The 24,810-nt window shown below is 46.7% G+C and overlaps 1 protein-coding gene across 5 annotated transcripts in view; it reads left to right on the forward strand.

The window, feature by feature from the left end:
* prkdc (protein kinase, DNA-activated, catalytic subunit) overlaps positions 1-24,810 on the forward strand; it is a 344,146-nt gene that overhangs the window by 69,381 nt on the left and 249,955 nt on the right. For all 5 annotated transcript variants that reach the window (XM_072467802.1, XM_072467803.1, XM_072467800.1 and 2 more), the window contains 6 exons: positions 12,605-12,699; positions 16,472-16,571; positions 17,818-17,951; positions 18,618-18,872; positions 21,671-21,897; positions 23,592-23,800. In XM_072467802.1, coding sequence (XP_072323903.1) covers positions 12,605-12,699; positions 16,472-16,571; positions 17,818-17,951; positions 18,618-18,872; positions 21,671-21,897; positions 23,592-23,800 — 1,020 coding nt within the window. The remainder of the gene's footprint in view (positions 1-12,604; positions 12,700-16,471; positions 16,572-17,817; positions 17,952-18,617; positions 18,873-21,670; positions 21,898-23,591; positions 23,801-24,810) is intronic.

Raw genomic sequence — 24,810 nt, forward strand, 5'->3', positions numbered from 1 at the left:
TGTCCACACACTCACTCACTGTCCACACACTCACTCACTCACTGTCCACACACTCACTCACTCACTGTCCACACACTCACTCACTGTCCACACACTCACTCACTCACTGTCCACACACTCACTCACTCACTGTCCACTCACTCACTCACTGTCCACACACTCACTCACTGTCCACACACTCACTCACTGTCCACACACTCACTCACTGTCCACACACTCACTCACTGTCCACACACTCACTCACACTGTCCACACACTCACTCACTGTCCACACACTCACTCACTGTCCACACACTCACTCACTGTCCACACACTCACTCACTGTCCACACACTCACTCACTGTCCACACACTCACTCACACTGTCCACACACTCACTCACTGTCCACACACTCACTCACTGTCCACACACTCACTCACACTGTCCACACACTCACTCACACTGTCCACACACTCACTCACTGTCCACACACTCACTCACACTGTCCACACACTCACTCACACTGTCCCCACACTCACTCACTGTCCACACACTCACTCACACTGTCCACACACTCACTCACACTGTCCACACACTCACTCACACTGTCCACACACTCACTCACTGTCCACACACTCACTCACTGTCCACACACTCACTCACTGTCCACACACTCACTCACTGTCCACACACTCACTCACTGTCCACACACTCACTCACTGTCCACACACTCACTCACTGTCCACACACTCACTCACTGTCCACACACTCACTCACTGTCCACACACTCACTCACACTGTCCACACACTCACTCACACTGTCCACACACTCACTCACTGTCCACACACTCACTCACTGTCCACACACTCACTCACACTGTCCACACACTCACTCACTGTCCACACACTCACTCACTGTCCACACACTCACTCACACTGTCCACACACTCACTCACTGTCCACACACTCACTCACTGTCCACACACTCGCTCACACTGTCCACACACTCGCTCACAGTCCACACACTCACTCACTGTCCACACACTCACTCACTGTCCACACACTCACTCACACTGTCCACACACTCACTCACTGTCCACACACTCACTCACTGTCCACACACTCACTCACACTGTCCACACACTCACTCACTGTCCACACACTCACTCACACTGTCCACACACTCACTCACACTGTCCACACACTCACTCACACTGTCCACACACTCACTCACACTGTCCACACACTCACTCACTGTCCACACACTCACTCACTGTCCACACACTCACTCACTGTCCACACACTCACTCACTGTCCACACACTCACTCACACTGTCCACACACTCACTCACTGTCCACACACTCACTCACACTGTCCACACACTCACTCACTGTCCACACACTCACTCACTGTCCACACACTCACTCACACTGTCCACACACTCACTCACACTGTCCACACACTCACTCACACTGTCCACACACTCACTCACTGTCCACACACTCACTCACTGTCCACACACTCACCCACACTGTCCACACACTCACCCACACTGTCCACACACTCGCTCACACTGTCCACACACTCGCTCACACTGTCCACACACTCGCTCACACTGTCCACACACTCACCCACACTGTCCACACACTCACCCACACTGTCCACACACTCACTCACTCACTCACTGTCCACACACTCACTCCCATCCCCAACGCCCGCTCGCTGTCCGCCTGCGCGCCCGCTCGCTGTCCGCCTGCGCGCCCGCTCGCTGTCCGCCTGCGCGCCCGCTCGCTGTCCGCCTGCGCGCCCGCTCGCTGTCCGCCTGCGCGCCCGCTCGCTGTCCGCCTGCGCGCCCGCTCGCTGTCCGCCTGCGCGCCCGCTCGCTGTCCGCCTGCGCGCCCGCTCGCTGTCCGCCTGCGCGCTCGCTCGCTGTCCCATTATTAAAAAAAACAAGTTCAAATTTTTATTTGTCTTTTGTTGAGCTGATCTGTGGAGGAAATAAAGGCCGTCCACCCCCCTTGCTGTAAACACGTGCTTTCCCGAATTGCTAGATATGCTCGCGTGTTAATCCTCTGACTTGTGAACTGGGCCCCCAAATTCCTCAAACATCTACTAGCCGCCCACCTTAATTTAAAAAAAAAAAAGAAGTCTGCTGTTCCATTTCTCCTTGAAATGCGCTAACTTCACGCATCCCGGCATTTCATTCCTTTCCATCACCACCTCGGTTGATAGTAATGGGTCTAATTCTTTTACAGCCTCTTTATGTCCTCCTCACGGCATACTTTCCCACCGAGTTGGCTGCATAACATTGGGCCCCCTCATCGAAGCCAGTGGCATGGATTGCAAATGGCTGAGGTCTCCAATCCCCAAAATGACCCCTTTATCCCAATTCCCTGTTTTCTGTAAATTGTCCAACTTTCACCCGATTCTATCTATTATCTTTAATCCTGTGAATCCTCGGGCGCGATTCTGCAAAATGGAGACTAAGTGTTTGCGCCGTCGTGAATGCCATCGTGTTTCATGACAGCGCGAAACGGGGGTGGGGACACGGGCGTGAGGGCCAGCATGGTTCTAGAGCCCCCCTTCCTGGCGACAAATGGGCGCCACACCAACCCGCACATGCGCAGCTGGGCCGTGCCAACCCACGTCTGCGTGGGGGACTTCTTCAGCGCGCTGGCCCCTACGCAACATGGCGTGGGGGTTCAGGGGCCAGCCGCGCAGCAAAGTCGGCCCGGGGGGTGAGGGAGGGAAGAAGCGGACCCGCCGATTGTTGGGCCACGATCGTGTGCCAGACCCCATCGGAGGCCCTCCCCCCACAGCCCCCCCCCCCCGGACTCTTCGTGCAGAGTTCCCACCAGCAGAGACCAGGGGTGAACAGCACCGGCGGGATTCTGCCGTTTCCGCACGGCCGCTCTGCCCATCCGGGCCGGAGAAAACTGCCTGCGACCGGCACCACGCCAGCGCAAATGGCGCCAATTCTCCGCACCTCGGAGAATCGCGCGTCGGGGCGTGGTTGCGCCGATTCTCCGGCCCAGCGCGGTGCTCGAGAATCGCGCCCCTTATGTTGTGTAACAACCTCGCCTTGCTTCTGAGGATACGAATATGGAGTATCCACTGATTGCTTCCTTCTCTATCCGCTACTTACCTCTTCGTAGAAACTCAGTAGCTTTGTCAGGCATGGGGCCGGATTGTTGGTGGCGAGTCCTCCCCACTACCGCTGCTAGCGAGGACTGAGAATTTGCCGCGCCATTCGCTGGCGGTGTGATTCTCAACTCCCGCCGCTTGTCGATGGTTAGGTGGGGTTACAGGGATAGGATGGAGGTGCGGGCTTCGGTAGGGTGCTCTTTCCAAGGACTGGTGCAGACTCGATGGGCCGAAGGCCTCCTGCACTGTAAATTCTATAATTCTATGGCCAACTATGTTGCCATTTTTAGGGAACTGTGGACCTGCACACCCAGATCCTTCTGTATGTTAACGTTCCTAAGGATTCTGCCATTTACAGTATAATTCTACCTAGATTTATAGACGTAGATATAGAACATAGTGCAGAAGGCCATTCGGCCCATTGAGTCTGCACTGGCCCCTAGAAAGAGCACACTACCCATGCCCACACCTCCACCCTATCCCCATAACCCTACCTAACCTTTTTGGAAACTATGGGCAATTTACCATGGCCAGTTAACCTAACCGGCACGTCTTTGGACTGTGGGAGGAAACCGGAGCGCCCGGAGGAAACCCACGCAGACACTGGGAGAACTTGCAGACTCCGCAAAGAAAGTGACCCAAGCCGGAATCGAACCTGGGACCCTGGCGCTGTGAAGCCACAGTGCTAGCCACGTGTGCTATCGTGCTGCCTTAATCCGCCAAAAGCATTACCTTGCATTTGTCCCAATTAAACTCCACCTGCCATTTCAGTGTCCAAATCTCCAATCTATCTATATCCTGCTGTGTCCTCTGACAATCCTCTGCACTATCAGAACTGCGCCAAACTTTGTGACATCCGCAAACTTACTAATCAGCCCACCCACATTTTCCTCCAGATCATTTATATATACTACGAACAACAGAGGTCCCAACACTGATCCCTGTGGAACACCACTAACTACAGATATCCATTCAGAAAAATACCCACTGCTACTGTCTGTCTTCTATAACCAAGCCAGTTCTGTATCCCTCTAGCCAACCCACCCCGACTGCCATGTGATTTCAGTTTTTGTACCAGTCTGCCATGTGGAACCTTGTCAAATGCCTTACTAAAATCCACATTAACTACATCCATAGCCCTTCCCTCGTGAATTTTATTTGTCACCTCTTCAACAAAATTCAGTAAAGTTGGTGAGACATGTCCTTCCTGTCACTAACCAGACCATTTTCCTCCAGATGTGCAGATATCCTGTCCCTTGGCATCTTTTCCAAAAGCTTCCCCACCACTGATGTCAGGCTCACCTGCCTATAATTTGCTGGATTATCTCTGCTTCCTTTCTTAAACAAGGGAATAACATTCGGTATTCTCCAGTCCTCTGGAACCTCGCCTGTGGTCAAAGAGGATGTGAAGATATTTGTTAAGATCCCAGTTGTTTTTCCCCTTGCCTCCCACAATAACCTGGGATAGATCCCATCCTGCCCCGGGGACTTGGCTACCTTAATGCAATTTAGGATACTCAACACTTCCTCCTTTGATTTATTGACATTCTCTTTTTTTTTTTAAAAATGTTTTATTGAATTTTTTTTTCCTAAACAACAATTTTTCCCCTCTTACAAAGCAAACGCAACAATAACAATACAGAAATTTTTAACAATACACAAGTAACAAAACCCCTTGATCTTTGACCTAAACTAAACTAACCCCCCCCTTCCCCCTGGGTTGCTGCTGCTGGTCATCTGTCTTCCCTCTAACGTTCCCCTACGTAGTCGAGAAATGGCTGCCACCGCCTGGTGAACCCTTGAGCCGATCCTCTCAGGGCAAACTTTATCTGCTCCAGTTTAATAAACCCCGCCATATTGTTTACCCAGGCCTCCAGTCCGGGGGGTTTCGCCTCCTTCCACATGTGTAGGATCCTGCGCCGGGCTACTAGGGACGCAAAGGCCACAACATCGGCCTCTTTCGCCTCCTGATTTATTGACATTCTCAAGATCATTCACACACCTGTCCCTGAACTCAACATCCATCATGCCCTTCTCCCTGGTGAATACAGATACAAAGTACTCATTAAGGATTTCACCCACTTGTGGTTCCACGCATGACTTCCCTCCATTGTCCTTGAGAGGCCTACTCTTTCTCTTTGCTACATTCTTACTTTTAATAGCTGTATAAAAAGCCTTGGGATTCTCCTTGATCATGTTTGCTAAAGACATTTCATGGCCCCTTTTAGCCCCCCTAATTCCACTCTTAAGTTCCTTCCTACTTTCACTGTACTCCTCAAGTGCTTTGTCTGTTTTTAGATGCCTAGCCCTATGTATGCTTCCTTTTTTCTTTTGACTAAGCTTACAATTTCCGTCGTCATCCATGGGTCCCGAATCCTGCCATTTCTATCCTTCATTTTTGCAGGGACATGCCTGTCCTGTATTTCAATCAACTGGTCTTTAAAAGCCACCCACATGTCAGATGTGGATTTGCCTTCAAATAACTGCTCCCAATCCACATTCTCCAGTTCCTGTCTAGTTTGGATGTAATTGGCCCTCTCCCAATTAAGCACCCTCACCCACGGGCCACTCTTGTCCTTATCCATGACTATTCAAAACCTACCAGCGCCCGCTGTGGCGCTTGGAGGTGGGGCTGTTGGCGGACGAGGTGAGCGAGCGCGTCCGAGGAAGTATAGAGAGGTACTTGGAGACCAACGACAACGGGGAGGTCCGAGTGGGGATGGTATGGGAGGCATTGAAGGTGGTGGTGAGGGGAGAGCTGATCTCCATCAGGGCCCACAAGGAGAGGGAGAGGCTGGTGGGGGAGATGGTGAGGGTAGACCGAGGTACGAGGAAGGATTGTTGAGGAAGAGGCGCAGCCTCCAGGCCGAATTCGACCTGGTGACCACCTGGAAGGCGGAGGTGCAGTGGAGGAAGGCCCAGGGGGCAGTCTACGAGTATGGGGAAAAGGCAAGCCGGATGCTGGCCCATCAGCTTCGGAAGCGGGACGCAGCTAGGGAGATTGGGGGAGTTAAGGACAGGGGAGGGAGCGTGGTGCGGAGTGGGGTTGGCATCAATGGGGTCTTCAGGGACTTCTACGAGGAATTGTACCGATCCGAGCCCCCACGGGAGGAGGGAGGGATGGGCCGTTTCCTGGACCAATTGAGGTTTCCAAAGGTGGAAGTGGGACTGGGGGCCCCGATTGGGCTGGAGGAGCTGATCAAAGGGATAGGAAGCATACAGGCGGGGAAGGCACCGGGGCCGGACAGTTTCCTGGTCGAGTTCTATAAAAATATATGGACCTGTTGGGCCCGCTGTTAGTTAGGACCTTTAATGAGGCAAGGGAGGGGGGGGCTTTACCCCCGACGATGTCCCGGGCACTGATCTCCTTGATCCTGAAGCGGGACAAGGATCCCCTGCAATGTGGGTCTTACAGACTGATTTCCTTGCTAAATGTAGATGCCAAGGTGCTGGCGAAGGTCTTAGCCACGAGGATTGAGGATTGTGTGCCGCAGATCATCCATGAAGACCAGACGGGGTTTGTGAAGGGGAGACAGTTGAACGCGAATGTGCGGAGGCTTTTGAACGTTATCATGATGCCGGCGAGGGAGGGGGAGGCGGAGGCGGAGATAGTGGTGGCAATGGACGCTGAGAAAGCCTTCGATAGGGTAGAGTGGGGGTACCTGTGGGAGGTGCTGAAGAGGTTCGGGTTTGGGGAGGGGTTTGTCAGGTGGGTTAGGCTGTTGTACGAGGTCCCGATGGCGAGTGTGGCCACAAATAGGAGGAGGTCCGAGTACTTTCGGTTGCACCGAGGGACGAGACAGGGGTCCCCCCTGCTCTTCGCACAGGCGATTGAACCCCTGGCTATGGCACAGTCGACGAACTGGAGGGGGTTGGTGCGGGGTGGGGAGGAGCATAGGGTGTCGCTTTATGCGGACGACCTGCTGCTGTATGTGGCGGACCCGGTGGGAGGAATGCCAGAGGTAATGAGGATGCTTAGGGAATTCGGGGACTTTTCGGGGTACAAGCTCAATATGGGGAAGAGCGAGCTGTTCGTAGTTCAGCTAGGGGACCAGGAGAGGGGGATTGGCGAGCTCCCACTAAAAAGGGCGGAGAGGAGTTTCAGATATTTGGGGGTCCAGGTGGCCAGGAGCTGGGGGGCCCTGCATAGGCTTAACTTTACAAGGCTGGTGGAGCAAATGGAGGAGGAGTTCAAGAGGTGGGACGCGTTGCCGCTGTCCCTGGCGGGTAGGGTGCAGTCAATCAAAATGACGGTGCTCCCAAGGTTTTTGTTCCTGTTCCAGTGCCTCCCCGTGTTTATCCCGAAGGCTTTTTTCAAGTGGGTTAACAGGAGTATAATGGGGTTTGTGTGGGCGTGTGGGACTCCGAGGGTGAGAAGGGTATTCCTGGAGCAGAGTAGAGATAGGGGGGGGGGGGGGCTGGCGCTGCCCAACCTCTGTGGGTACTACTGGGCCGCCAATGCGACAATGGTGCGCAAGTGGGTGATGGAGGGGGAGGGGGCTGCATGGAAGAGGCTGGAGACGGCGTCCTGTGTGGGTACGAGTCTGGGGGCGCTGGCAACGGCACCGCTGCCACTCCCTCCAAGGAGGTATACCACTAGCCCGGTGGTGGTGGCGGCCCTCAAAATTTTGGGGCAGTGGAGGTGGCATAGGGGGGAAGCTAGGGCCTCGGCGTGGACCCCATTATGGGGGAACCACCGGTTCGCCCCAGGAAGAACAGGTGGAGGATTTTCGGGGTGGCACAGGGCAGGCATACGAAAGTTGGGGGACCTGTTTGTGGACGGGAAGTTCGCGAGCTTGCGTGAGCTGGAGGAGAAGTACGGGCTCCCCCCCCCGGGGAACACCTTCAGGTACTTACAGGTAAGAGCGTTTGCCAGACGGCAGGTGGTGGAATTCCCACGGCTACTGCCACACACAGTACAGGACAGTGTGCTCTCGGGAGGGGGTGGGTGGGAGTGGGGAAGATCAAGGAAACTTACCAGGTGATGCAGGAGGAGGAGGAGGCCTCGGTGGTGGAGTTGAAAGGTAAGTGGGAGGAGGAGTTGGGAGAGGAGATCGAAGAGGGGACGTGGGCAGATGCCCTAGGGAGGGTGAACTCTTCCTCATCGTGCGTGAGGCTCAGCCTCATACAGTTTAAGGTGCTGCACAGGGCACACATGACCGGGACAAGGATGAGCAGGTTCTTTGGGGGTGAGGACAGGTGTGTTAGGTGCTCAGGGAGCCCAGCAAATCACACCCATATGTTCTGGGCATGCCCAGCGCTGGAGGAATTTTGGAAGGGCGTAGCGAGGACGGTGTCGAGGGTGGTAGGATCCAGGGTAAACCGGGCTGGGGGCTCGCAATATTTGGGGTGGCAGAGGAGCCGGGAGTGCAGGAGGCGAAAGAGGCCGGAATTCTGGCCTTTGCGTCCCTGGTAGCCCGGCGAAGGATTCTCCTTCAGTGGAAAGATACAAGGCCCCCAAGCGTGGAATCCTGGATCAGCGATATGGCAGGGTTCATTAAATTGGAGAGGGTGAAATTCGCCTTGAGAGAGTCGGTACAAGGGTTCTTTAGGCGGTGGCAACCGTTCTTAGACTTTCTGGCAGAACGCTAGACATTGGTCAATGGCAGCAGCAGCTCGGGGGGGGGGGGGGGGGGGTGGGGGTTTACTTTATTTTTGTTTATGTTATTTGCACTGGAAGGGCCTGAGGGGGTGTATACACCTGTTGTCTTAAGTCGGGGTGTTAATGTTAATTTATTATTTAGGTACGGGGGGGGAGGGGTTTGGGGGGTTGCTTTTTTAGATTGTGTTTTGTACTTAACCCTGTTGGGTTCTTTTTTCTTTCTCATTTTGTTATTGATATTTTATGAAAACCTTTAATAAAAATTATTAAAAAAAAAAAAAGACTATTCAAAACCTTTTTTTTAATATAAATTTAAGAGTGCCCAATTATTTTTTTCCAATTAAGGACAATTTAGCATGGCCAATCCACCTAACCACATCTTTTGGGTTGTGGGGGCGAAACCCACGCAAACATGGGACGATTCAAAATCTTATGGAGTTATGGTTGCTAAGCCCAAAATGCTTCCCCACTGAAACATCAATCATCTGGCCTGGCTCATTCCCCAATACCAAGTCTAGTATGGCCCCCTCCCTGGTTGGATTGTCAACATACTGTATCAAAAAGCCCTCCTGGACACATCTAACAAATTGCTCTCCAGCCGAAATCTGGCTGCAAAGGATTCCCAGTCAATATGGGCGAAGTTAAAGTCATCCATCACACTACCCTGCTTTTTTTGTACCTTTTCAGTATCTGATTACACAATTTCTCCTCGGTCTCTTGCGGGTTGTTGAGAAGTCTATAGTACAATCCCAACATTGTGATTTCACCCTTCTTGTTCTTGAGCTCCACCCAGAATGCTACAAGATCCCTCTAATGTGTCCTCCCTCAGCACAGCTGTGATCTGCTCCCTAATCAACAATGCAACTCCCCCACCTCTTTTATTTCCCCTTTTGTCCCGTCTAAAAGAGCAGAGGGACCTTGTGTATATGTGCATAGATCATTGAAAGTGGCAAGACAGGTGGAGAGAGCAGTTAATAAAGCATATATTTTGGGCTTATTAATAGGCACATCGGGTACAAGAGGAAGGAGGTAATGCTGAACTTGCACAAGACACTAGGTAGACCTCAGCTGGAATATTGTGTACAATTTTGTGCGCCACACTAAAGGAACTACTGTGCCTTTTCTTCAACCAAGTCAATTACAAGTGTACAGGAAATTGCAGGAATGAAAAGATTTCTCTAAAGAAACGCTGCGAGGACGACTTCTTTGTGCGTAGATGGAATAGAAGCATGGCTAACCTGGAGGATGAACTTTAATTATAATAAATCGCAATTTGGAAATGAAAGAAAATAGAGCAGAGGACCGTAACTGACTGAATTGCTCTGCAGAGAGCAGGCAGACCTGATGGGCTGAATGGCCTCCTTCTGCACTGTAAATGACGCTGATTTGTGTTGAAAAACCTATTTAAAAGGTCATTTTTTAATCTAATGAAAAGATTTCATCGATTGTTAGGACTTCCTGTGGTAAAAGCTTGATTTTAAAACTAAAGATTTTAAAAACTAAGGTTTTTCTGTAATATTCAAATAATTATAAACGGCAAAATTGATATTAAGCCCTTTTAAGCTACAATGGTGCATGTCTAAATTCTGCAACTCTAGATTTTTATCCAAGGTTCATATGGGGCTGGTTTAGCACAGTGGGCTAGACAGCTGGCTTGTAATGCAGAACAAGACCAACAGCGCGAGTTCAATTCCCATACCGGCCTCCCCGAACAGACGCTGGAATGTGCCAACCAGGGGCTTTTCACAGTAACTTCATGAAGCCTATTTGTGACAATAAGCGATTATTATGTCTGCCTTTTGTTTCACCTGATTAATATATAGTGCAGTTCTGTTGGAGAACTGAGGCTGTGTGTGCACCTTTAGGCAAATGTTATTAGTGTTATTCCAGTAGCTTAATCTCTTCTATCTCCCAGTATGTACCTTTTAAGTCACAGGATTGTAAATGTCACCACAATTAATGCCCAATTGGCCTACTCATTGAAAAGTCAGATGTAGTAAGGCCACGTGAACACCAAATCCTCCTCCAATCCAATCCAGAATCATCGTGCAAGGCTATCACAACCCCATCCCATTTCTCTGTGATAAACTGTCTACAAAATCCTCTGTCCTCTCTCCAACGTCACATTTGGTGAATTCATGGGTATTTATTTTCCCCTAATATTTGGATTATTTGTGCGGGGCACTTCTGCCACATATTCAGCTTTCTCTTCTCAACCCTGCCATTGATCTCCAGTTCTGAATCTTTAGCACTTTACAGTTTGTTTTCTATTTTCCTCGCCTGTTCGCTCTAAGCTCACTCATTACATGCATCCCGATTATTGCTCTCTTGCCCCCTCTCCAGTCAGCTCTTAGTCTCTCAATTATCAGTCCGCCCCATGCTTACTAATATTACTAAAGACTCCTTAATGCTGAGACGGCGTCTATTTTTCAAAACAGCTGCTATCACACTTCTTACCTTATCAACTCCAATACTAGCCCATTTGCTTCCTCCCCTCTCCCTAAAATCTTTGACTCTTATTATCTCGTAGCTCCATGGTCATCTCTGCCATGATCCCCTGTTTGAATCCTTTCTGTCCATGCTTATAATATCAAGACTTCTCTGGCCAAAGTCTCAAATGCCCATTACCATAAACTCCAATCGTAGAATTTACAGTGCAGAAGGAGGCCACCCGGCCCATCGAGTCTGCACCGGCTCTTGGAAAGAGCACCCTACCCAAGGTCCACACCTCCACCCTATCCCCACAACCCAGCAACCCCACCCAACACTAAGGGCAATTTTGAACACTAAGGGCAATTTATCATGGCCAATCCACCTAACCTGCACATCTTTGGACTGTGGGAGGAAACCGGAGCACCCGGAGGAAACCCACGCACACACGGGGAGGATGTGCAGACTCCGCACAGACAGTGACCCAAGCCGGAATCGAACCTGGGACCCTGGAGCTGTGAAGCAATTGTGCTATCCACAATGCTACCGTGCTGCCCTAATCCTTCTCCTTTGGCTCCATTCCCCTGCCCAGCCACTCTTCCCGGGTGAATCACACTATGCATAACCTTGGCATCCTCTTCAACTTGGAACTGAACTTCAAACCGCCACTCCCTTATCAAGTACTATTTGCTTCCACCTGCCCAAGTATTACCTCCCTGCACCACTACATCAGCCCGCCACTGCTGAAGACATTAATGAGCTTTTATCACCTCTAGACTATTTTTTAAATCTTGTATTTGTCACCTTTCATAAAGTTAATCTATGCAAAGTTTCGCTGCTGATAATGAGTACTGCACATAGTCCAGCTCATCCATCTCCATTACGCTCATTAACCCATACCTTGCTTCCCATACATTGAGGTTAAACTCCCTCTGCAGCCTTACCTCAGAATCTTGGCAGTTAAGATTGACCACTAAGTTCTCCAGCTGTCGTTTTGCATTCTACTTTCCCTCTAACTCAACATTGGTGATTCAGTTGTCATGGACTTGCTCTCTTGAATTTTCTGCTTAAACCCTTCAACCTCATGAATAAACATCTGAAACATCACTTTTTAGACAAGCTCTTGGTCATCCTCCCATCTCTCTCACTATTACTGCATGTCTGTTCCTTTGTATTGTATACTTCTCCCCTTCTCAAAAACATCTTTAGACATTTTCTTTGTTTAAGGTATTTTATATGTGTGAGTTGTTATTGTTGTAGTTGATAGCATATTTTTATTTGGTGCATAGATAAGTAGAAAGAATTGATTGTTTAGCACTTAATGGGAGAATTAATTTTTCTGAGCAAAGTTCATCCTATACTGAGCTATCTGACACTGATGTGCAAATAATCTCGAGATTTATTTAAGTTCGCAGTTACCAGTGCCACTTTTCTGGTTTTTTTTCTAGGGAAGAAAATGTCTTGGTTGAGCAGTTTGTGTTTGAAGCATTGGTTGTTTATTTGGAAAGCCTTGCTCTAGCACATTCAGATGATAAATCATTGGGTAAGTTCTGAAGTCACATCAACTTACAATTTATGGATATGCAACCATGCTAATGTATCATCATTTTAAAGACTTGTGTCTTATTTTAACCGTGCTACCCTCCTTTGGAAGGAAGTGGATTGATGTATTGATAGTATCTGCCTTTTTACCTATTAATCTATGAATACAAACTTGTCACCGCTTCAATAATTTAAAAGTGACGTCAGCCCATTGGTCATGATTTCCCTAGAATTCTGCATCTGTCCCATATGTAAGACATTTCCTTTAAACTATTTTGTGTTTTATTTATCTGTAATGCATAAATAAACTAATATGGCAAGTGTATGGTAACCGATGCAAGAGGTCGGAAGGAAGTAAGGTGGGGGCAGGAAAAAGGTAGTAAAGGGAAAACGGAAGGCGGGGAAACCAAAGGCAAAAATCAAAAAGGGCCACATTACATCATATTTCCAAAAGGGCAATAAATGTCAAAAAAACAAGCCTCAAAGCGAGGAGCATTTGTAATAAGGTTGGTGTATTAACTGACAATCATTAACAGATATGATGTAATTGGTATCACGGAGACCTGGCTCCAGGGTGACCAAGGATTGGACCTCAACATCCAGGGGTTTTCAATATTCAGGAAAGATAGAAGGAAAGGGAGGTGGGGTGGCACTGCTCGTTAAAGTGTAGGTTAACACAATAATAAGGAAGGACATTAGCCTGGACTATGTAGAATCTGTATGGGTGGAGCTGTGCAACACCAAAGGGCAAAAAACATTAGTGTCAGTTGTGTACAGATCACAAACAGTAGTTGAGTTGGGGGTGGCATCAAACAGGAAATTAGAGATGCGTGCAGTAAGGGTACAGCAGTTATGGGTGACTTCAATCTGCATATTGATTGGGCTAATCAAACTGTAGCAATGTGATGGAGGAGGATTTCCTGGAACATATAAGGGATGGTTTTCTCAACCAATATGTCGAGGAACTAACTAGAGAGCAGGCTATCTTAGACTGGGTATTGTGCAATGAGAGGAGATTAATTGGCACGGTTGTGGTGCGAGATCCCTTGGGGAACAGTGATCATAATATGGTAAGAGTTCTTCATTAAGATGGAGAGTGACACAGTTAAGTCTGAGTCTTGGGTCCTGAACTGAAAGAAAGCTAACTTTGATGGTATGACACGTGCATTGGCTAGGATAAGCTGGCAAAGGATACTTGAGGGGTTGACGGTGAATAGGCAGTGGCAGACATTTAAAGAACACATGGATGAACTTAACAATTATACATCCCTGTCTGGCGCAAGGATAATATGGGGAAGGTAGTTCAACCATGGCTAACAAGGGAAATCAGGGATAGTGTTAAAGCCAAAGAGGAGGCATATAAATTGGGCAGAAAAAGCAGCAAGCCTGAGGACTGGGAGAAATTTAAAATTCAGCAGAGGAGGACAAAGGGTTTAATTCGGAAGGGGAAAATGGAACACGAGAGTAAGCTTGCAGAAAACATTAAAACTAAATGCAAAAGCTTCTATAGATATGTGAAGAGAAAACGACTGGCGAAGACAAATGTCGGTCCCTTACAGTTAGAATCGGGTGAATTCATAATGGGCAACAAAGAGATGGCCGAGCAATTGAATAAATTCTTTGGATCTACCTTCACTAAGGAGGGCACAAATAACCTCCCGGAAATACTAGGGGTCAGGGTCTAGCATGAAGGAGGAACTGAAGGAAATTTTCATTAGTTAGGAAATTGTATTGGGGGAATTGATGGGATTAAAACCCGATAAGTCCCCAGGGCCTGATGCTCTGCATCCCAGAGTACTAAAGGAAGTTGTCCTAGAAATAGTGGACACATTGGTGATCATTTTCCAGCATTCTATAGACTCTGGAAGTTCCAATGGATTAGAGGGTAGCTAATGTAACCCCACTTAAAAAAAAAAAAGGAGAGAGAAAACGGGGAATTCTAGACCGGTTAGGCTGACATTGGTGGTGGGGAAAATGTTGGAGTCCATTATTAAGGATGAAATAGCTGAGCGTTTGGAAAGCGGGGACAGGATGGGTCCAAGTAAGCATGGATTCACTTAAAGGAAATCATGCTTGATAAATCTTCTGGAACCTTTTGAGGATTTGACCAGTAGAGTGGACAAGGGTGAACCAATGGATGTTGTGTATCTGGACTTTCAAAAGGCTTTTGACAAGGTCCCACTCAAGAGATTGGTGAACAAAATTAAAGCTCATGATATTGGTGGTATTGTATTGACGTGGATAGAAAACTGGTTGGCAGACAGGAAACCGAGAGTGGGAATAAACGGGTCCTGTTCAGAGTGGTAGGCAGTGACTAGTGGGGTACCTCGGGGTTCAGTGCTGGGACTCCAGCTGTTCATAATATACATTAATGATTTGGACGAAGGAATTGCATGCAATATTTCAAAATTTGCAGACAAGTGTGGCAGTGTCTGCTGTGAGAAGGATGCAAAGAGGCGGCAGGGTGCCTTGGACAGACTGGCTAAGTGGGCAAATACTTGGCAAATGCAATATAATGTGGGTAAATGTGAGGTTATCCACTTTGGTGGCAAAAACAGGAAGGCAGATTATTATCTGAATGGTAGCAGTTTAGGAAAAGGGGAAGTGCAATGAGTGGAACAGTGTCATGGTGGAACAGCTGAAGGTTGACCTGCAGGTACAGCAGGCGGTGAGGAAAGCTAATGGCATGCTGCCTTCATATCGAGAGGATTTGAGTATCTGAGTAGGGATGTCTTGCTGCAGTTATACAGCGCCTTGGGGAGACCACACCTTGAGTATTGTGAGCAGTTTTGGTGGTCTCGTTTGAGGAAGGACATTCTTGCTATTGAGGGTGTCCAGCGAAGGTTCACCAGACTAATTCCCGGGATGGCAGGACTGATGGATGAAGAAAGACTGGATCGACTGGGCTTGGAGTGACTGGAGTTTAGAAGAATGAGGGGGAATCTCATAGAAACATATTTAAATTCCTGATGGGACTGGACAGGTTGGATGCGGGAAGAATGTTCCCGATGTTGGGGTCGTCCAGAAGTAGAATAAGGAGTAAGCCATTCAGGACTGAGATGGGGCAGCACGGTGGCATAGTGGTTAGCACTGTGGCTTCACAGTGCCAGGTTTGATTCCCTGTTGGTCACTCTGTGCGGAGTCTGTACGTTCTCCCCGTGATCTGCGTGGGTTTCCTCCAGGTGCTCCGGTTTCCTCTCACAGTCCAAAGCCATGCATGTTAGGTGGATTGGTTATGCTAAATTGCCCTTAGTGTCCAAAAAGACTAGGAGGGGCTATTGGGTTAGGGTGGAAGTGAGGGCTTAATGGCCTCCTTCTGCACTGTATGTTCTATGATGACGAACCACTTCTCTCAGAGTTGTGAACTTGTGAACCCTAACTTCTCTACCACAGAAAGGCTGTTGGGGCCATTTTTTTTTTTTTTTTTTTTTTTGTGGATATATTCAAGAGGGAGCTGGATGTGGCCATCACAGCTAAAGGGATCAAGGTGTATGTAGAGAAAGGGGGAGTGGGATAATGAATTTGCTTGATCAGCCATGATCATATTAAATGGTGGTGCAGACAAGGGTCGAATGGTCTACTCCTGTACCTATTTTCTATGTTCCTATGTTGTATTGTTTTATTTTATGCAATTTGAAAGCCACTTCTGTCAATTGGAAATTGACATAATTCCATTTAAACAGAATTTAAACCCTTGAATTTAAATTGATGAGAATTGTACTATTGTTCTTAGTCGGTTCTTAATCAAAACAAATTGTAATTTTCCTCTCTAGGTACAGTTCAGCAGTGCTGTGATAGTATTGATCATCTGAAACGGATTATCAAACAGAAAGCCCGTGATTTAAATACACCTGTCAAAAGACGTGTGCCCAGGTTTGTGTCTAGCTCACTATGAAGTTGTGCATATTGCCAAAAGTTGAATGTAGAACAGTATTATTTTAATTTTTTAATTTATAGGTCACTTCATTTTCCCTTCACTTCCCCATGCTCTTCTACCAAAAACAGTGCTGATTTATTGCTGGAGAACAGGTCATTCAAGCCAGCCATCATTCAATAGACCACAGAAATGTCAACCTTGATATTGAATTTCATCAAAATATTTGACTGGGCAGCAAAACCCAATTTGTTTGCTCGCCTCGTCCGTGTATGGTTTTCCAGAAGGGGTCATCAAGATTGTGAATCCTAGCCATTGATCCCACCTCCTTTCCCTAATTGTTCATACACTATAGCCCTTGCTCAGGGAACTAACTTTGTACACGAGTAGAGCCAAGCCTGGCAACCTTTTTGGGCATGAAAAGCTTACATACACACATTTTTGCTAAGTCATCAAAGAAGCTTGTCGTGGGCAAAATAGCACCACCAACTTGGCATTATCCTTTGCACTCTGGAACTAAAGTTTGACGTGTTCCCTGGAATTATATGAAGCTCTTTTCTGGTGATAAGTGAAATGGGTTGCAAAAGCCTTTTAACAATTGCTAATGGTCACGGTGCCACAGTTTAAAATTGTATATTAGTTTAACACTTGAATTGGTCATCTTATTTAGAGAAGTCATAGAACCTACTGAAAACTCCACACTGTACATGTTATGGTAGAAACTGTCTCATTTGAAATTGTGCATGAAAATGCATTGTTGCGATGACATTTAGAGTGCTGTTACTGAGCGATGATCACCTGCAGATCGCGGTATCCTGTATACAGAGCGGTGAGTTGTTGATCAGAGATCAGGCACTTGCTCACAGGAAAAGGGGTGAAATTGGGTTAGAAATTCACAAAGCAGTTCCGGCCACCAGTTCAAGAAGAATATAGATGACAGCGTTATAATAGACCACCTCAATATTTTCTCACTTGTCGAACTGTGCATAAGATAAAATATGAAGCAATACACATGAGAAAAGAAAAATGTGTTGATGGTGTGGAAAGAGCTTTCTTTGCAAATTCCTAAAGCCTAAGCCCTGTGATTTAAAATAATCTGGCAACAAAAAATTGCTCATGGTATTCATTTTGTGCAATTAGTGTCTCTGGATACTTATAATCTAAGGACTATGAACAGTTAGTTGTATATAAAAAAAACATAGAGTACCATCTGTTCTTTATATCTTTCACATTTGTTTTCCACAGGGGATTTTCCTCTGATCAGATGGTATGTTTAACAGACATTGTCATGTGGCTGTTGGCTCAATGTGGACGACCCCAAACAGAGTGTCGGCACAAATGCATGGAGCTCTTTTATGAGCTAGTTCCTCTTTTGCCAGGTTTGCTTTTTACTTCTGTGCAGAAGACCTATACTCATTCAGAACAAATGGGCCATTAATTTCCTTTATTTATAATATTTTTAGAAAAATAAGATCAAATATTCAAGTTGCATGTAACTTTGACATATTGATGAAAAGCTGACAGTTTGTTTACTAAATATGGCACTTTTTTCCTTAACTGCTTTTTCTATATTGTAGTTCATTTAGTTTCAGGGATATTCCAGGATTGATTAATTCAACCGAAAAATCTCTGATGGTTTTTTGTTATTTATAAGAAAAACTTGAGGTGTGTGAATCTCTCCTTCCCTCCGCGGTTTCACTCGTCTCCTTGGCATGTGCATGAATCATAGCTGAGATGGCAGGCTGTTGACCTGCGAGCATGCTGTGCTGATATCACTTTGAACTGGGTACTGTGAAGTATAAGAAGGCTCTCCCTTCCTCCAGCTTTCTGTTCCAGATGCTTCACTCTCACTTGCCGTTTCCAAAAGCAATGCAGCTGATGCTGCATCAGTACGATGGGGAAATCAGACATGCAACATGAGCAATGACATTGTGCATTGGCACCTCAGTACCATTGTGTTGTCAGATTTTCCATAATTGTCTTAAGTTGGTGTATGACTTTTAAAAACAAACAATAACCAGTGTTGTCTGTGTATTTGCTTTTAGGAAACAAAACACCATCATCTTGGTTGGATGAAATTATAAAGAAGAATGGTGTTTCATTTCTGGTTAATAAGTTTGAGGGAGCTGGTAATGAACATGACAAATGTTCAGGAATAATTTTTCATCCCACATTTAATGATCTGCAACAGCCCTTCAGTGTAAGAGCTGCCCTGCAGTGGATGGATATGTTACTGGCAGCTTTAGATTGTTACAATACATTCATAGGACTGCATTTGATCAAACCCAATGAACTACTGGGTGAGTTTGAATTTATATATTTTTGAATTCCATTTAATTTGCAACTGGCTCCATTGAAAATTAGAATATGGAGCGGGATTCTCCCATCCCTCGGCAGAGTGTATGACGGCGTGAACGGGCCCCTGCCAGAAGTAATTCTGGCCCTTACGGGGACCAGCACGGCGCTGGAGCGGTTCACGCTGCTCCAGCTGCCGATTCCGGCGCGAACTGGGCGCCGCGGGAACCGCGCATGCGCAGTGGCGCTGGCACCAACGCGCGCATGTGCGGTGGCCTGCTTCAACCCGCCAGCACCGACGCAACATGGCGCAGGAGTACAGGGGCCGGCGCGTAGGAAAAGAGGCCGGGGGACACAGGCCGGCCCGCCGATTGGTGGGCCCAGACCGTGGGCCAGGCCGCATCGGAAGCCCCCCCCCCCACAGGCTGCCGCCACCTGACCCTTGCGTGCAGAGTTCCCGCCGGCTGTGAGCAGGTGTGGACTGCGCCGGCAGGACTCGTTTTTTTCTTCTCTGCCCATCCGGACCGGAGAATCGGCGAGCCGGCCGCGTAGAGCGGCCTGCGACCGGCACCGCGCCAACCACGCCGGCGCCATTGGCGCCAATTCTCCGCAGAGCGGAGAATCGCGTGCCGACGTTGTGGCTCCGTGGCTCGGTCGCGGGAATTTTCCGGCCCAGCCCATGGCTGGGAGAATCCAGCCTATGTTTCTTGTGTTCATCCAGGTGAAGGCCTGCATCTGAAATTTTTATATATCTCACTTTTCTGATATTGAATGTTTTTCCAGCATTTTTCATTCTGTCTTTCTGCATTAATCCTGTTCTATCCAGAAAAAATTACAAGTTTTAAATCATGGAATATATCTAAAATTTTCTGCTGTGGTATCCAGCTTGCCCCTCAGCAAAGAAAACATTGCATCAAGAATTTCCACTGCAGAGTGGATCTCCAGAGCAGCAGTAGCATTTGGTCGAAAGTGGCAATGAAAGCTGATAGTTCTGTGAACTGGCTGGAGAGAAAGAGGAGAAGGGAGTTGCAGTGTGAATTAAGAGCAGGGGATGGGTGCAAGAGGAGATAATGCCTGCGTGACCTTTATTGGGGAGAGAGGAGAATGACTGCTGTTATGAACTGGTGGAGAGCAGTGAGGAATAGTGCTAATATTAATGAAGAAGTGGAAGGGATAGAATAGTGCCAGTGTGAACTGGGCCAACATGACATGAGCGACAATTTTCATTTAAAAAAAACACCATTAACACAGGAAAATGTCTAAAAGCACATCACAGGTGCTTAATAGGCAAAAAACTGACACTGAATCAAAGGAGGAGATATTAGTAGATGTGACATTTTAGTCTTAATTAAAGGAAGGTTATAAGCAGTTTCGTATTGGAGGAAAGAGAGGCTTAGAGAAGGAAATGTGGAAATTATAACTAGGGCCTAGCTGTTTAAAGGTACTGTCACCAATGACAGAGCAATGGGTGTGGGATGCCTATGAGACCAGAGTTGTAGGACTGGGGAAGGTTATAGATTAAGGGGAAGTGAGGACATGGAAAAATGTGAGAAAGAGGATGAGAATTTTAAATTCAAGGCAATGGTGGCCATGAGGCAATGTACAGCACAGAGGATGAGTGGCACCTGTAAGTTGGGATTCGGTAGGAGAATCTTGGATGAGCTTAATTTTATTGAGGGTGGGTAATGCAAGGCCAGCTGAGTAAATTGGAAGAGTTGAGTTTGGAGGTAATAAAAATCTGGATGAAGGTTTCAGTGGCAGATGATGCAGGGGCAAGGATGGATTATGTTAAGGAGGTGGTCTTTATCATAGAGGGCATATAGAGTTGGAAGCTCAATCAAGGTCAAGTAGGACACAGATTATGAACAGCCTGCTTTGGCCTGTGACAGTGGCCATGGATGAGATGAAATTGCTGATGAGGGAATGGAGTAGGCGATGGAGGCTGACAGCAATGACTTTGTGTTTGCCTATTGCAAATCCAGGATTGGATGTCAGGCAAACACCCTGAAACCACAAGGCAGTGAAGGGGTTAAGGGAGTGCATGCAGAATCTTCGAAGATTATCACCGAGGGTGGCAATTATTGAGAGATAGGTGGTCAGTAATAATTCCTTGAAGGGCTTCAAAGATTTGGTGTGGAGCAGGGAGAGAGCAATTGCAAGAGATTGTCGTATGACTGGATGGTAAGAGTGGAATCTTACATGAATCCCATTCACTGAGACAGCAGAGGAGAGGCTTTGGTAGAGAATAGTGGTCAGTCGTGTCAAAGGCTCTGAAGGCTTGGAGAATTGTAATGAGCCAGCGCAGTGATGGGGTACAGGAAGACATTCATACCAGTGTAGGGGTAAGATAGTGAAAAAGGTTAGTTCTATGAACTGGAAGGGAAATTATGATTAGAAATTATTTTATTACATTTCAATAATCAGATATAGCAATATTGAATATAAATGCATATCCATAAAGGTCTACAAATGTTGTCCCAATTTTCCAATTATAACTTCAGAGTTTCTGTAAATACTAGGGCTGTCCTGCCTTTCATAAGCCAATGTTATCCCATTAGCTTGCCTTTGCTCTTGAATTGTTTCCTTAATAGCATTGTAGCATGATTCCTGTTAAACATGTTACACCAGTAAATGTATAATTCCGAGGATCAATGCAAAACTATCCAGTGCAAGCTTTGGTCTGTCGGTGAAATTTTGTTCGAATGATTCCAAACGGGAGGGAGGGAAGGAAGAAGAATGGAAGTTCTGGATGAGCTTCAACCTTTTACTAAATCTTACAGGTGCTTTCTTTGACCATTTTCAGGAACCTATCAGAAATCTGGCTTCATGAAAGCCCTGCATTTCTTCCTGAAAAATCTTGCAATGTGTGACATCACAGCTGCAGAGGAGTGCTTTGCTTATGGGATCAAAGGTATACTTTTCAGCCCAAGGGAGAGAGAAGAATACAATTACAGTAAATGCACTATCATAGTCCGTATTATGGAATTTGTTAGCATGGTCCTGGAGAGCTGCGAGCAGGATTTATGGAAGGTAATAATTCAAATTTTTTACACAAGCTATCGGGTACTTTCATTTGCTCAGATTGAGATATATAATCATTGCTTAATAATGTAGCTGAAGGGCAGCACAGTGGCACATTGGTTAGCACTGGGACTACGGCGCTGAGGACCCAGGCTCGAATCCCGGCCCTGGGTCACCTGCCCGTGTGGAGTTTGCTCATTCTCCCTGTGTCTGCATGGGTTTCACCCCCACAACCCAAAAGATGTGCTGGTTAGGTGGATTGGCCACGCTAAATTTCCCCTTAATTGGAAAAAAGATAATTGGGTACTCTAAATTTATTTAAAACAATAATAATGTTGCTGAAGCAATTTTTTGTTTGCTCCTTTTTTTATTCCAACAATGACTGTTATAGACCTGATAGGTCTACAAAATTATGAGGGGCATAGACAGTGTGGATAGTCAGACATTTTCCCATGGTAGAGGGGTCAATTACTGGGGGGGCGTGCAAGTGGCAAGGTTTAGAGGAGATGTATGAGGCAAGTTTTTTACACAAGAGGGCAGTGGGTGCCAGGAACTCGCTGCCAGAGGAGGTGGTGGAAGCAGGGACGATAGTGTCGTTTAAGGGGCATCTTGACAAATACATGAATAGGATGGGAATAGAGGGATGCGCACCCGGAAGTGTAGAAGATTTTAGTTTAGACGGGCAGCATGGTCGGCGCAGGCTTGGAGGGCCGAAGGGCCTTTTCCTGTGCGGTACTTTTCTTTGTTCTTTGTTGACCTTGAACCACCTATATTATGTTGCACCAGTCTTTGTTCCCCTGCTCACGAGTGAATGCCTTAATTCTATACATCACAACTGTGATCTATTAACTCATTTATAGAAGATTAAAGCCACAATTCTGGTTGCCATATTATAGGAAGGATCTGATTGCTGCAGAGGTGATTCACCAGGATGTTGCCTGGGATGGAACATTTAAGTTATGAAGAGAGGTGGATAGGCTTTGGTTGTTTTCTCTGGAGCAGAGAAGACTGAGAGGCAACCTGAGCGAGGTATACAAGATTATGAGGGGCATGGACAGGGAGCAGCTGTTCCCCTTCGGTGAAGGGTCAGTTATGAGAGGACACAAGTTTGAGGTGAGGGGCAGGTGGTTTAGTGGAGATTTGAGGAAAAACATTTATACCCAGAGGGTGGTGACGGTCTGGAATACACTGCCTGGGATGACGGTAGAGGCGGATTGCCTCAAAAGTCCCTGGATGAATACTTGGCACACCCTAACATTCAAGGCTATGGACCAAGTGCTGTCAAATGGGATTAGGTAGGTCGGTCAGGTGTCTTTCATGCATCGGTGCAGACTCGATGGGTCGAAGGGCATCGTCTGCGCTGTATTATTCTGTGAGCTATCCGGACTCTTCGAGACAGTTTAGGTAAGACATAAAAATCAAAGCTAAATGGTCCTAATGAAATCATCAGTAGTTCCCTCACAAATGTTAGACTATGCTCCAGCTCAAATTTGATGTCTACCAGCTTCCCCTACATGACAGAAAATTAAATATATCGTGAAGGAAATACATCTAAGTAAAGATTCTCAATTTCAGTTTATTTATACATTTATACACCCAAATGGATGTATTGAATAGTCTGATCTTCGGTTTTACTTTTCTTTTTGATTGTGGAAATGATACTTTAAAAAAAATTTTGTTGGACTTTTTTATTTTCCATTTAGGTGCTTGAGAAAGATTTATTAAGTTCCAATCTGTTTGAACTTGTCGCAATAGTGGTGACTGATCCACCAAGTATTGGATTTAATATGGCAGATGTGCAAGTGATGAAACGTTTACCAGATATCGGTGTGAGACTTTTGAAAGCAGTGCTCAGATTGCCTTATCAGGATACATTAGAAAGCAATATGAGGAAACAAATTACACCGCAGAGGTAAGATGGGGAATGCTGTTGGAGTAATAATAAAAGTGAAATCTCTGTTGTAACTTTGTTTACAAATTTGTAAATGTGAGCTCCATTGACATATGAAAACCGCTGAAGGCACTATAGAAAAGTATATAAAGACTAAAATTGAGAGCAAGGGGGTGGTGGTGAAAAGATTGATAATAGAAATGGGTTTTAAGAATAGTCTTAAGGGACGCAAGGAAGGTGGAGGCTTTGGGCATGAATTCCAGAGCCGTAGTCCTAGAATACCCCCTCCCTCCTCCGGAGAAGCAGTGAGTGGAAGGGCTCTCCCTGACCCTCCTGATTCATCTCCCCATCCCAACTCTCCTCCCTCCCCCACCCTCCGGTCTTGTGTGTGTGTGTGTGTGTCCGTCCGTCCGTCCGTCGAGGCAGCGAGTAAGAGGGTTGGGGTATGAAACGGTGAGTCAGGAGATGGGAAGTAGTGAACAGGAACCAAGTTGAAAGTTTTAAGAGTAAGAGTGGACAAGAGGATTCCTGGGGCAGCAAATAGTTCTTTAATGTAAAAATTACAATCAGGGATGTAACTCGGCCTTAGCACCTGTTTCCTATGGAAAAATGATTTTTGTTTAGCATGTTTTTGTTTAGCTGTTTTTCGGAGCTCATTAGGTGTGTTCAACAAGGGAGAGCTGTATGCAGGAACCGCTGTTTTGGCATGTATGCCACTGCTGGAAAGACCACACTTTTGGTTTGTGAGAGTGAATTTTGAAAGACTCAGCAGGATATTTGGAAAAGGACAATCAATGAGGAAGGAGAATTCTTGAGTTACTGTTGTGTAATGGTTGGTGTGTTGACTGAGAAACTTTTGTCCGCATCATCCATGGAAATGTTTGCACCCTTCAATAAGTGGCATGAATTTGCAAAGAAAAATGAGTAAGAAATTCAGGGAAGGCATTTAAAAATGTTTTTATTATAGGATAAAAATGATAAATGCTCAATACAATGTAGCACCATTATCATCTGTAAAACTGATTAACATT

The sequence above is a fragment of the Scyliorhinus torazame genome, chromosome 11 (assembly GCF_047496885.1).
Source record: "Scyliorhinus torazame isolate Kashiwa2021f chromosome 11, sScyTor2.1, whole genome shotgun sequence".
NCBI classification, from domain to species: Eukaryota; Metazoa; Chordata; class Chondrichthyes; order Carcharhiniformes; family Scyliorhinidae; genus Scyliorhinus; species Scyliorhinus torazame.